At 34.7% G+C, this 15320-nt stretch overlaps 1 protein-coding gene across 1 annotated transcript; it reads right to left on the minus strand.

The window, feature by feature from the left end:
• Positions 1-768: 768 nt before the first annotated feature.
• Positions 769-15106, minus strand: LOC104156921 (centrosomal protein of 128 kDa-like; the record flags this gene model as incomplete). Its single annotated transcript, XM_009705243.1, has 5 exons — positions 769-961; positions 2552-2611; positions 5630-5806; positions 10439-10603; positions 14450-15106. Coding segments are annotated over 5 exons (1252 nt in total), but the record flags the coding sequence as incomplete, so codon positions are not given.
• Positions 15107-15320: the final 214 nt, after the last annotated feature.

Here is a 15320-nt window from a genome sequence, read left to right on the forward strand (position 1 = left end):
CTGCTCAAAGTCAATCTTCAAGAAACTATAAAATACTAAACTACAAATACCTGAGGTGAGACTGAAAAATGGTTCTTGGCTGGGGACAGTGAGGTCCATCCCTATCAGAACACTTACACCGCTCAGTAAAATCTGATTAGTATTTCCCCTTCATGACAAGCATGGATGTCAGCACCAAGCCTGGCACACCTTACCCCAGAGTAAGAATTACATGCCAAGAGAGGGAGAAAACTATGCTTATGTAGTATTCCATATATAATGTTATTTATTTTAATTAGAACCAAAGCTTGTCTTCATTTTGCAATACAGAAGAAGGGATGAGAAGAAAATTTGCCAAAGTTCTTTGTACATACAATTTAAGCAGAAGGGAGTAACTGCACAGCACTTAGGACTGCTTTGGTCTCTTTCTTTTTGACAGATAAAAGCAGCATTACCAATGTTGCCTCACACTCTTGTATAATTCCTCTTTGCCCAGGTCATGAAATGTCTCAGATGGTACAGCTGAAAAATAACTCTATATCCTCTGCCCATGTTGCAAACTCATGTGTTATACAACCGTTCTACTGGGTTGAAACATAGTTAATTATATTTGCCTTTTTTGTCAGCAAGGGAAAACAAAAAAACTGGTTTTTTGGTTATCACTAGCGCATTACCAAATTAGAATTTAGTTGATAAAATACATCTGAATGTGCCATAGGAATTACAATTAGCAGAATTTAAAAAAATTCTTTCTCCCTTTTATTAACAAAAATGTAACCAGCAACATACCTCTTTTTTCCCTGTGAACTTCTTCCAAAAGCTTTTCTTGCTTTTTTAACTGTTTAAAGAGAGACTGATGTTCAGCTTCCTTCATCTGTGTAAAGTGCTTGAGCTGTTCTCGGCTCTGCAGTAAGTAGCACCGCAGGGTTTTTTCCTTACTTTCTCTCTCCTTTACCTCCTCACACAGCCACTGAAGCTTAGTCTACATTAAAAAAATGGGACAAAAAAAAGTAAAGAATTCTAATCAAAACAAGAGAACATACATGTTAACTGGTCAAACTTTCTTTGCAGTCACAGACTACTCATTTGTACCCATTACTGAATAATAATAATAAAAGGGGATATTCACATATAGTAACAGGACATATGTTGATCTTCAAAGAGTCTCAAAAGACGGACATATTTCGGCTGATAATTGTATGTGAAGAAGCAATACACAGAATTTTTTTTTTTAATATACTTTTTTTTTAATCAGGAGCATCAATTTGTTAGGTATAGAAATTCACATTGAATTAGTGTATACATAGACACCAAGAGATACTCCTTCTTTTCAGAATACCTTTCTCTCTATTCCATGTTGATGGAATCTAAAGCATTTATCCATTCTAAAAAAAGTGACATCAATCATCTCTGGTGAGCAAAAGTTACTATTTAAGGTTCATGCAGGGGAAAAAGAAAAGTGAGCTCATAGATAAGATAGGTCATGGTCAATATAGTAACTCTAGAAGTGGTAGAAGAGAATACTTTCACACTACATATTTAAAACAAAACAAAAAAAAAGGAGGGATTTTAAGTGGTCATTCATTCTAGACTTTCCTCTAGTAGTTAAAGAAACTTAGGTGAGAAATGTATGCAAATTATTATTAGATGCTCTTTGAAAGATCTTTTAATAGTATGTCAGTGTCACTTTTTTAAATGAAGAAAATACTTCCTGCATAACATTTCTCCTTTGATTCCAATCTTATCTCTGCTATCTATAGTGGCAGTCTTTCTTGGTCTACAAGTCTTACATAGACCATACATCATCAATAACCCTAAACTATCTTATATGCAAACAGTTGCACTTTTTCTTTACGTCAGTCTTCCTGTGGCTTTGCTCTTTTTACAGGAATCAAAAAAAATGCATGTCTTCTAGTGTTTCTTGTGGTCTACCTTTATTATGAGAAACTTACTCCTTTTAAAAGATACTGGATAAGAAATGTGTTTGTGTGTGTCAGTTGGGGGAGCAGGAGGAAAGCTGCAAAATGAAAGGCAAGGGTCAAAAGTTACCAGTCATCAACGTGGACGTTTTCAAGCATGTATGCACCCACATTATAGGATTCAAAAGCTTCAAACAAAGGGGGAAGGAAAATAGTTAATTTTTCACTAATCCAATCTAATATCCTTTAGATTTAATAAGTAACAGCCCTATTTAAAACAATTTCTTCCCTTGTTATAACCCTGTAAGAGAAACTTAATCTGCTGATTATGTTCTCATGTTTTTCTTGTCTGAAAATAATTGAACCCGATCTAAAAGCTATCACTGCAGTTACTTCAATGCATTTTTTTTAAAAAAACAGCATTGCTATTTATTTTGCTATACAGACAGCTATTTCTTGTAGATAGCAAAATTTGGAAAATTATTCCATCAGTTGAAATAACAGTCTAGGAATATCAGAATTATTGCCAAGCGAATGCTTTTGTATTTTTCCTTTTCCCCTTGAAGTGTCTTTTCAAACACATGTTCAACTGAATGATTATAAATGTTGGATATTAGCTTATTCAGTAAAATTTCAGGAGGTTTGACTATTACCTTTGTTTCTGCTAACCAGCGATGAGGATCATTCAGCACTGTTGGTGTAAGTGATATTGCCTATGAAATAGTAGGGGAGAAAGAAATAGGTATAAACCCAGGAATTGGACAAGGAAAGGACAAAGAGTCTTTCTTGCTTACTGAAAATTCATCAAATAAGTATTCTTTGCTAAAAATCCAGCCTGGAAATCTGTAAATGGTTTAATAGAACTACTTACCCAAAACTTAGTCACATTTAAAAGAAATTACGCAAACTCACTAATACAAATTTTGTTTAAAGGTGCAACTTAAGTTGCAATGATAGTAAGTTGTATTCTGAATCTGTATGGTTTTCTAAGAATCACTACAATGATGCGTTTCGAACAAGCCCAGAATATATCTCTGCATCAAGGTGTATATTGTCAGTTTGAAACTGTATGTCCCTTTTTTAAAATCTGATAATATATTTCAAAATAATACATTCAGACTCTACTTTAAAATCGCTATTTCTTAAGAAAAGGCCAACTTCAAAGTCATTCAGTTGTTTTTTTCCTCCAAATGAATTTCAACCATTCATTTCCTCCACACTTTCCTTCCATAACAGTGGCTGCACATAAACCAGAAGTAGCAGAACCAATTGTTGTTAGTCATTGAACTGTTAACAGTATATCTACAGAAATGCTATGTGCAACATGATAAATGTCTTATCAAAAAGTAAAAAAGGACAACTGCCCAGAATCTTTAAATTATATTTCACGATGATGGTCTTAGTGTTTTCATGAAAAAGACAAATCACTTGCTTTGAATATTTGATAGGCATAAAAAGAAAATTGTAATCTTCATTAAGTGGATAGAAAGAAGAAAAACTTGTGCTGGAATGCTTCATTAATACATCATACAATCAGAAAACATGGTATGTCTTTTTTCTGCATTCAAACTGAACTATGTTAAACTTGTTTTAAAGGTACTTCTATACATGTTTTCTACATTACTTATTAAAGTTAGTGATAATGGATCTTTTTTTTTCCTCCCCACATTGAGTTGATACACAAGGGGAAGAAAAGAAGCCTCATACACAGCTCTCTCAACTGAAATGTATTTAAAATCAAGTGAACTATTAAGCTTATGTCCAGCTCATCCTTTATCTCATGTGGTCTGATCCCATGATTACTACACTGTGCCTTTCTCTCATTTAAAAGTTTTGTTGAGGGTTTGTTAGTTTGCTTGTTTTTAATTTACCACATTTTGCAATTCAGCGAGTCTTTATGTAGTTTTAGTCCTGGTCCAATAATTTTTGTAACTAGCGTATTTCTTTAAGAGGTATTTATATGGGCTTTATTAACTACACTGAGACCACAGGTGCCCAAACAGCACTAACTAATTACATACATACATACGTTTTACATGAAAATTATCCTCACATAAAGACACAGCTGTAAAGAAATTATTTACTTGGCATATTGACCGTGACTTCACAAAGCAATGCATACCTGAAAGTTGTGACTTCCATGGCAGCAAACCTCATTCTGTGCAACCGCGTTCAAAGAAGGCAGTATTCAATTTATAGTTTAAGCATGACTTGTGCAGTTATGCTTGCAAGCACAAGACTTATAACAAAAGACTGACTGGAAAAACAAATCTGAACCATATATGTGGAGTTCTTTGCTTAGAACACCAGTACATGGTGATTATAGAAAAATCCAGTACATTTTTCATCAGGGAAGATTAAGTCTGGCATTTAAGTTCTCTGAATACAAGTATTTATCCATTAAATTCCTCATTGCTCACCTCAGTTGCAGTGGCAACTTCTTGAAGCAAAGAACTTGGCTGAAAACCTTTAGAAACCTTGGCAATACCTAAAGTATTGAGTCGAGGAACAATATAACAAAAGAAACTTCTTACCTTTTTAAAAAAAAAGTTCAGACCAGGCACCACAGAACTGTGTAACATTTGTTTTCATATTAGCTGTCTAGTCAAAAATTCAGGTTTAAATCTGTTTTAAGTTTTCCAGCGATAAACAATTAAAGGGGATCAATAAGGAGAACTGTGAAAACAGGGATCAGCAAAACTTTACCCAGAAGACAAAAAACTCTGTAGGAAGTGGGACGCAAGTCCAAGAAGGCATGGTTCAATGATCAAGAATCTGGCAACTATAGCAGATCACAAAGACTTAATAAAAAAAGACTTATCTGTAAGGATACAGAATGTGACCAGGAACTGCAGAGTAGAAAGTATGCTCTGCTTAAATAGCAAGACAAAAATGGTGTAATCAGAGAGTAGTCTATGGTTACAGCTAAGACTAAAAAGTCACCAGGTCAAGCACTTGTGATAGAAGTACCCATACTGCCAGTGAGTATGGCAACAAGCTGAGTTGGACTGTCTGTTTTCTTTATTCTCAGCTGTGTACAATGTCAATTTAAACGGATTAGTCATGCAGAAACATCTGGAGGGAGGAAGAGAGGGTTCTGTCCCTGGGGAGCAAATGAGAACACTGAGGAAAAAAGCTAATGGCAGACAAGGCTTGCAGGAGAAAAAGTAAAAGGGGGGGGGGGGGCAAGTTACAGCAAGCTACAAGTTTCCTGAAACTTTGAGTCTGAGTTTTCTGAATACAAGGACCTGCTCCACAAAAAGAGGAGGTTATAAACTCTTTTCACTTCCAGCATTTACTTCTCTATTTATAAAACAAAGCATCTAAATGAATTTTTAATAAAGCCTTTCTTTCACTTCCCCCCAATTTTAAAAGCTTTTTAGGTCTTTCTTGGGGACTTCCCACCTCTAAGGAGGTGGCCTAGGAAAACCTGCCTCAAAATTCTGGCAGATGTAAGGTCCTTTCACACAAGCAAACAGAAGGAGAACTATTTCTTACAAAAAAAACTGGCAAAAGAAAGCAGTAACGATTAATGCATGGGCAGATCTTCATAGTATCCCATTCTAATACCTAGCAATGTACATGTGTACCAGCAAAATATCCATAATCCTATTGTCCTTAAATTATCTATATCAGTTAAGAGACAGGTGATAACAATGCGTACAAATTTTGCTACAAACATTCATTAAGAAAATAACAAAATCTGTGGCATACTTAAAACTTAGAATTACTTTGAATTTCTCCATGGAGTCCCGAGAACAAATTTCACAAGCAGCATCAATTTCACTTCCTATCATGGTAAGAATGGATTCCTGTTCCATTTCTAAGTGGCGCAGCTGATCCTTAAACTGCAGTCTGGCCTCATCCATCCTTCTCAAATGATCATCTTCATTGCTGATCTGTTTATCCTGAAGTGCATTAATAATATAACATACATCATTAGCAATATATCTTTCAATCTTATAATCACACTATAGTCACTCATGCACTGAGTTCAGTTCCTTGCCATGGAAAATAATACCTTCTAATAGTACTCATAAGTTCCTCTCTTGATTCTCTACTCTCCTGTAAATCAGTTATGAAGAAACTGCTACCAAATCCAACAATCATAGAGCCTATTCAGAGAATCAAAACCAGACATTCTATTATAAAACTCTTTTTCATGAGCAGAAAGAAAGCCCACAACAAATACTGCCCTTATTATCTTTTGCCCTAAACTAGTTACAGGCATCTAATCTCTGTCATTACCAAAAAAGATACCTGAAAGAAACCTGTATTGGCAGACAGTGTGCTCTCAAAGGAAAAGTATTCAAAGAATATCTCATAGGACAGTGACTGGCACTGAGGAAAGCATTTTATGTTATCATTCAATGTCAGAAAGATCATTAAATGTTATGTATCTTTTTACAATTCACATTCTCTTCCTTCATATCTATGACAGAGCCACCGTGTCAAACTGAACCCAGCAGCAGTTTTGTTATACAATACATTGAATTATGGATTATAACTAATATAACAAAAGTATCTTGTGAGAAGTTAAATCGGTTCACATCTGTCTGCAGCTGAGATCAGGAGGATGTAATGCAGCAAAGGGTAAACACTTCAACAGGCACACTTCAGTATGTGCAAGTACACTGAGAAAGGCAAGAAAAGCAAGAACAATAATTTTGAAAATGTATTAATTATGGACTTCTGCAATGACAAGGTGCAATTGTTTAAACTGAATTTATTCAGCTGAACATGAGCCGGCAGTGTGCCCAGGTGGCCAAGAAGGCCAACAACATCCTGGCCTGTATCAGAAACAGTGTGGCCAGCAGGACTAGGGAAGTGATCATCCCTTTGTACTCTGCGTTGGTGAGGCCACACCTCGAATACTGTGTCCAGTTTTGGGCCCCTCACTATAAGAAGGACATTGAGCTGCTGAAGCGTGTTCAGAGAAGGGCAACAAGGCTGGTGAAGGGCCTGGAGAAAAAGCCTTATGAGGAGCGGCTGAGGGAGCTGGGGTTGTTTAGTCTGGAGAAGAGGAGGCTGAGGGGAGACCTGATCGCCCTCTACAACTACCTGAAAGGAGGTTGTAGTGAGGTGGGGGTTGGGCTCTTCTCCCCGGTAATTAGCAATAGGACGAGAGGAAATGGTCTCAAGTTGCGCCAGGGGAGGTTCAGGCTTGACATTAGAAAGAACTTCTTCACTGTTAGAGTAGTTAGGCATTGGAACGGGCTCCCCAGGGAGGTGGTGGAGTCATCGTCCCTGGAGATGTTCAAAAAATGTTTAGATGTGGCACTTCAAGACATGGTTTAGTGGACAGGGTGGCATCAGGTATACGGTTGGACTTGATGATCTTTGAGGTCTCTTCGAACCATAATGATTCTTTGATTCTATGATTCTATTAGAAATCTTCATACACTGCTCTCATGAGACATCACAGTGGAGCTAGGTAATTTCTAACATATAAGTTCTGTGAATGGGATACATACAGAATCATGGAATCATTTAGGTTGGAAAAGACCCTTATGATCATCGAGTCCAACCATTAGCCTAACACTGCCAAGTTCACCACTAAACCATGTCCCTAAGCACCACACCTACACGCCTTTTATATGCCTCCAGAGACGGTGACTCCACCACTTCCCTGGGCTGCCTGTTCCAATGCTTGACAACCCTCTTGGTGAAGAAATTCTTCCTAATATCCAACCTAAATCTCCCCTGCTGCAACTTTAGGCCATTTCTTCTTGTCTTATCACTTGTTACTTGACAGTAAATACTGACACTCACCTCATTAAAATCTCCTTTCAGGAGATTGTATACATATATGCACACAGCTGTTACATCTATTAGCAAAATAGGTAGTTTTTAATATAGGTGACCTTTAAATGTGAAAAAGCCGTACCTGATAAGCAGCCTGATTTTTTTCCACTTAATTCATACAAAAATACTTGAGTTAAAGAGAAGTTATTTCAAACTGAAGGAATCACAAGAATTTTTAATATGCACAGGTTCCAGTATTTCTGCACTACCCATATGGGAGTTGAAATAGCAGTTCTGATCTAGATCAGTATTCTGAAGATAAGATTGCATTACATATGCTTCCATATTCTATGCTATTTCTTTATTCACTGAATGCAGTCCATCACATGCCATAAGTTCACTCCCAAAGACTGTGACTAAAAGAGAATATATAACTCAAAATTTTTTCCTTTATTTTTCATCTGCTTGATTTCCTATTTGCCAACATTCCTCAACATTCTACTTTCAGTGCCTACAGGAGAAATGAAGTCACTAATGACTCAGAAGCACACAGAAGGAAAAGAAAAGAAACAGAAAATTTTACCATTATTCTCTGCCCCTTCACCTTTCATTAAAAAAAAATTAAATCCAAGCTATCTATAATAGCTATGTTTCTTTGAATTAGTATTGGCACTAAGGACAGAATGACATTAAAAGTATAAAAAGTGTGGAAAAGGAAAAGAGAGAATTCTTTTGTAACACAATAGGCTTCCGCAATACCACCATATGACAGCTAGTATGAGATTTCTCAAGAGGTAATATTATAATTTCTCCTATCCTAACACCCCTTCTGACAATCCACAATAAAACCACAATAGTAAATATTCTCTTAAGTTAACTGATAAACACAATCAAGTAGAACTCTCCACCTGCATTTACCTTCAAAGGTTGAGACCACAGGATTGTGCGCTTAAAAGCTTCTCCATTCTTTTTCAGCTTAGAGATAAAAGCTCATCTCAGTCCAAAAAGTGTATCTTCCTACTATTGGGTAAGGTTGGAGCTAGTTTACAACTGACTGCAGAATACTACATAACACTCCTACAAACATATTTCCTTAATAATAGACATTATAGCGCTAAAATCCCAAGCTAGAAAAAACACATTTTGAATTTTCATTTGAGGTACTTTTTATTAGTCTGACAAGTTGAGCTTTTAAAGAACTTCCTGTTAGTTTAGGAGAAATGACAGGTTTAAGACTTTCTCATTCCATGCCTTCAAAAAAAAAAAATCAAGCCAAACCAAACAAACCTCAGAACACCCACCTCAACATTTTTCTCTCAGGGCTAGTATCACAGCATACTGACTGACAGACAGTCAGTATATGCTGAAAATATAAAGAGTATGACAAAAGGAGCTAATACTATTTCCAGACAATCACTTTGCCAACATTCAAAATAAACCCATTAGATTTGAAGCTCAATACCTAAGTGATGTTGTGCACTTCATTTGTAATAACAAAATAGGAGATGGAAATTACATTGAAAAACCTGAAAAGCCACGAAGAATCTACAATATCCATGGGCCTCTTACCAGATTTAAATAGTTTGAAACTATTGAGCCAATGAAGAATTATCTGATGAGTATTCAGCAGTCCATGTGAAATGAATGAACAAACCTCTCGTACCCCATTAATATAAATGCCTATATAAAAAAAATTCTTTTCACAAGGATGAGAAATTACTAAATTGAAATAAAAGAGCAAGAACCTTCCAGCTAGAGGCTAAAATACCCTTTTTTTTTTAAATGAGGCTATCATGAAAAATTTATAACCGATTTCCTGCAGGATGTACATTTTTTTTGTTGTTTTCTTGAATTTTAATCTAGGAAATAAAATTTTTCAAATATTAGAAACAATAATTTTCAATGTTGTCTTAATATGAGTTAATCAAATATTGACAGGTATGTGCTTTACACTGGAGAAAGTAAAACTTCATCCATGTACAGAAATACTTATCTGAAATCACAATCTTGCAAGAAGAGAAATTTATGATATAAAACCAGCACAATGTAAAACACATTCATGTTAAGAAAAACATATTAAAAAGCAATGTTGTGGAACCAATCATGAAAAAAAGAAGTCAAGAAAGCAGAAAGAGGAGTTACAAAATAAGATTCTTCAGCAACTCTCTATTTATCACGAGTTTTTTAAAAAGAAAGGCTGACAACTTCAGGTTGTGAGACTGCAAATTAATATTTGATAGTAAATACTAATAACCAGAACACTAGGCAACAAGAATGGCTGGCAGACAGCATCCATCTCTTGAACTGCAATGCCAGTATAAGAAAGGGATGTGAATTTCTTTAAAAACTTGCTGTGTTTTAAATATTCAAGCAGAAAATAACTTTCATCAAGTTATTTAGAGGTAATGTAAGCACAGCAAAAGAAATTATCTACTTCAAATCAGCTCTAAATTGTTCATAACTGCCCTGCAACTTTAAGAAAATCTGAAGAAAACTAGAAGTGTTTGGTTAAACATTTGTTAGTTACCTATATTAGAAATAGGATTTATATTTCTACTCCTAAATAGTATTAGCAAATCTTTGGAGGGATACAATTCATGACTCAGCCAAAGTACTTTTGCCTTCTTTGATTTATATAGAAACTGTGTACTACAGTATGACTGTATATATTCTTTAATCTGTACATGTACTTATTGTGTTTAAAGTTTAGCATCTATTTCTATAAATCATCATTTATTTTAGGTATTTATCGGCAAAGTGACTGACAAATCATGGTTAAAACCAGGTAAGTTTACCTTTTTCTCCAGTTCCTGTTTTGCAAACTCACACTTCCGCCTGAGTTTTATATTTTCTTCTTCATTTTGGGTTAATTCTTCTGTTAATTTATCACACTCAATTTTTATCTTCTCCAGTTGTCGACATTGAGTCTTGACTATGTTTTTCTCTTTTAAAAGTTCTATCTGATGGTAATGGGAAAATAGATTATAAAGTCACTATATGGGTTACTTTAAAACATTCCCAGATTGCAGAGTTTCAAATCTGTGGAAGGATAATTCTATTTAATTTTTTACATTTAAGTTATATTAAGTGCAATCACCTATCTGAACATGGAAAACATGTATCATAGAGTTGTGGAACCATACAGTGTTTTAAAATTAGTAAATAGAAGTCTCAGATTCTGCATTCCAACTCTGCTATACTCATCAGCTTACATCACCTTAAGAAGCTCAGTATTTATGCAACTTTTCCATTACTGAAATAATTTGGAATCAGAAAGTCTAAAACTATCATTTCATTTTAGAACCTAATATTAAATTTATATCTGCAAGGAAATAACTGCAAAGATTTGTTATTTTTTAATTTCTAGTATTGTGTGGGTTTGCAATGAACAGCATTAGAGAAAAACAAAGAAAACATTTAAGGGCCTTGAAAGCCCTAAACCGGTGAATGAATAAAGTATATTGGTTCACAGTGGAAAAGAGAACAGATTGAAACTGACAGATTTGAGAAATTCTCCAGAATATCTAGAAAATGCAAAAAAAATACACAAAACAAAGAAGTAAAATACATATTACTCAAAACCAGCATCATATTAGATGAATTGTGGCATGTAGTTACACACAAAAATAAACCTGCAGAGAAAATTCCTTCCTAAGGAAAAGTAAAAATTCTATTCTCCCAATTACACTATAAATATAATTTTTATGGGGAAGAAGGGTAAGAAGAGAAGTTTTACGAGTTAATTTAGACACCAGAGCTAACAGGTTACAAAAACTCCTCCAAAGGACAATTTTGGTAAAGAACGTTGGTGTCCTAAGTCCACAGACTCATGGACACAAAGACATGCCTGCAATACCTAAAATATTTTGTGTGATTATGCTTATAAAATCAACTTTTCAGTTCCTACTAAAGGTAATTGTATTATAACATCTATGCAGATGGAGACAATCCAAGAACCAAATTCCTCACTTACCTTTGAGATGCAATGGAGAAAGTTAATTTTTATTAATTTCCAGTATGGACAAGGCAGCTGCAACCATAATTTAATTGATCTGGATTGAAGCCACTTTTCACATTTGATAGTCTTCAGCAAAAAAAGAACTACACCCACTTGGTATATGTATAGCAAACAATTCAAAAAGAATACATATATATACACAATTTTGTGTGTATAGATACATCTCTCTATATATAATCTTACATTAAAGATTAATACTTGAAAGTACTGTCAGGCATGAGTACATTTTGTATTTCATTATTCTAAAAAGAACAAGGATGTTTTTAAAGCAAATGACGGCATGTAACAAAATTAGGGGACAAATTCAGAGCTGGTTGGGGATCACTTAGCAAACCACTTAATTTACTATGCCTAGTTTCTCTATAATTTTAAATTAAAAAAAAAAGAAAGACATTATAGAGACATTGGCTGGGTGTCACTGAGGATGCTCTAGCAGAAACAGAATTAAAAGCTTAAGCACCAGAATCTCAGTACTGAGACAGTAAGATCCTTCTCAACACTGACATCTCATACAAAATTCTATGCCCTTCTCCAGTTCTACTGCAACATACAACATTCCTATGGTACCTCCTCTATTACCCCAGAAAATCCTTAACGACCTTATAATTTTCCAATCCAGTGCAGCACTACAGAAAGCCAGACAAGAGTGAAGAAGAAAGTGTTACACAGAGGAGGCAAGAGAGGGAAGAACAGTAAGGATTAAAAGTCACATCTTTTTACAATCTATTCACGGTAGGTCCTGTAAACACAGGCCTCTGCACCCTTGATTCCCTAGAAGTAACTCATCAAAATTCCTCCTCTAGTTAAGTTTAAGACTTTAGGTCTTAATAAATGTGTTAAATTTCCCTTTATTCCTCAAGTCACTCCCAATTGACCTTTATTTTTAAGACTTTAACATTAACAACCTTTGGATAGGGTTATGTATATTCTTTCCCAAAAGCAATTACAAAGGTTGGATGAGGCTGATGCATAAATAAGGTCAAGATTATTACTGTAAAAGACAATTGGTTACTGGGTGCAAAAACTTACCAGCCTGAAAAAAAATTTAAAAAAGTATAATAGGTAAAAAAACTTTCCGTTGGATTTCCCTAAACCTGCAATATTTAAATACAATTTGATAAAATGCATGCTAAGTTTACCTTAATTTGGAAGAAAAGCATGTCCATAAAAGTGAAACCCAATTGAAATGTAATGACAAGTTCAGACAAAAAGTAACCAAATCACTTGCCTGATGACATGTTCTCATCAGATCTTCCTACAGATGGATACGATTATTTATTTTGTTGCACTTTTAGTCTTGAATCAAGAGAATGTTGCGCATTATCATTTTGTGTACTAGTTACCTACCCTAATATCTTACAAAATTTATCTCCCTCAAGCCCTATGCTCTTCTCTGTTTCAGAGAAACAAAGCTGTGAAAAAAAAAAAAGTGTGTAGATTAGGGATTCTGGGAAAGTCACGGCACTGTAAATGAAAGAAGGGAGTGAATTTTTTTCATATTTAGATACAACAATCAGTACCAATATCAAGGCCCTTACTATAAGATTGACCTTTCCATAGAAGAGGAACACATAGTCACAATCAACTCATTTTTTGATTACTATCATCCAGAATACACTTTCCTTCTCTCCCCTTGATAATACATGTACAGTCTTAATTTCAATGTCATTGTCAACGTCAATTCATAACTGCAAAAACGTGGAAAAAATGCATTTTTAACTAGTTGCGTATTTGTGAGAAGAGAAAGGGAAAAAACATGCTCATATTACTTATGATGAAGTAGATCATGAATCACTTATGCTTTGATTAAGGATTTTATAGCTTTTTATGGTTAAATTGGTAGAATTTTGACATGAGCAAATTTTTTATTTGATGGGACTGAGGTGGGAAGCATATTTATAGTGCTTCAGAAGTATACTCAAAATATCTTGGTAATTTACAACCTATCTGGAAAACTATTGCCTCCATTAATATGAACGTACAAATTATTATTATTAGGACATACAGAATACTATCTTACATATATATTTAACCTTGTAATCGAAATTGCTTCAATAAAAGTGTGATGTATAGCTTATATACAACTTTTGACAGTTAATTGTGCAGTTTAGACCACTTCAACTTCACTTTTCAATTTTATTCAGACCATTTAAAGCCACTAAAATGCTCGTTTTCTTTCCAATGCAACAGCCTTGAGTCAGGAGCAAATGATGTAAGCTAAATACATTAACTTGTTTCTTCATTAATAAAATGCTATATTTCATCATTTACTATACGAAGATAGAGAAGAGACCTTTCTGAGAAACTGTACAGAAACTAGAAATTCTAAAAAACTTCACAATAGAAAGAACTATCAAAATTAACCTTAACCAGTGTTATCACTCTTCACATTCTGAAAGTGTTTCCAGATACAGTGACAGTATTTCTGCATTTAAACATTTACAACATTGCATCATCCCTGAAATACTGCAAGTTCTTTAAGAGTTGTGACAATAATTGCAAAAATAACAGTTGCAGAAGAAAGGATCAAATCATATTAAAACACTACAGCCTCACGTATCTCCTCCTGTTCTGATCAGGCATACCTATTTCACTACTTTTGAACTAAGAAAAGCATCTGACCTAAAACTGTTAATGTTACATTTTTTATCCTGAACGTTAACCTTTTATGATAACCTGCAATAAAATGTGTGTTAAATGTGTTAAATATTTTAAAGCCCATGCTTTTCTACCTTCATCACTCAATAGGTAAAAAAAAAGTGGCATTGGAATTCTTTAGAATAAGTACCTTTAGCACTCTAATCTGAGCCTCTGCATCATCCTTTTCTTGTTTAAGGAGTTTCATGAGCTCTTGAATGTCTTGTTCATGTTTGATTTTAACATTTTGTAACTCTGATCTAAGATCTGCCAGCTCCTGTTGGTGAATTTCTCTTTCCATCTTCAGCTGCCTGTTTGCTGAAGTCATCTCTTCATGCTTAGATTCCTGAAAATGCTGTTTTTGGAGATCCGAGAGGCTCTTATGCAATTGCTTTTTGACTTTCTCCTCTTCTGCTATTCTGTTTGTTAGTTCCACACGCACAGAGCTTAAGTTTTTTACATCTGCTTGCATTTCTAAGAGTCTTTCTTGATCTTTTTTGTGGATCAAGTTACTAGTTGCAAGTTCTGTCTCCAAGTGTTCCTTTTCAGCTTGCATTTGATTTTGTAGAAAGACTTGCTTTTTCAACTCATTCTCCAATTTACATACAGTACCTTGAACTTCTTTGATCTCTTCTTCAAGAGATACCTGGTGAGACTTCATTTCATTCAGTTTCACCTCTTTGCAGTGGAGGAGTTCTTCCTGCTGGGCTCTCTTTGTAAGCACATCGTTCAGTTCTTTCCGAAGGTTTTCTATTTGGTGTATAGCAGAGAGAAGTTGACTTCTGAGGTCATCCTTTTCTTTGAGGGCCTAGGAAAGAAGAAAAAGAAATCCAGTGTGACCTAAAGTAATTAAAGAAAATTATTGGAAGGATGTGCAATTAGCAGTTTGTTCTGTGAAAATACAAAACTTTTGCTTGTTATGAACTCAGTTCAAATGTATTCAATGTTTCTTTAAATTTAGACATGGAACACTTGTGATCTCAAACGTATACTTAGAATCATAGGATCATAGAATCATTATG

The sequence above is a fragment of the Cariama cristata genome, unplaced genomic scaffold, assembly GCF_000690535.1.
Source record: "Cariama cristata isolate BGI_N322 unplaced genomic scaffold, ASM69053v1 scaffold19488, whole genome shotgun sequence".
Taxonomy (NCBI): Eukaryota; Metazoa; Chordata; class Aves; order Cariamiformes; family Cariamidae; genus Cariama; species Cariama cristata.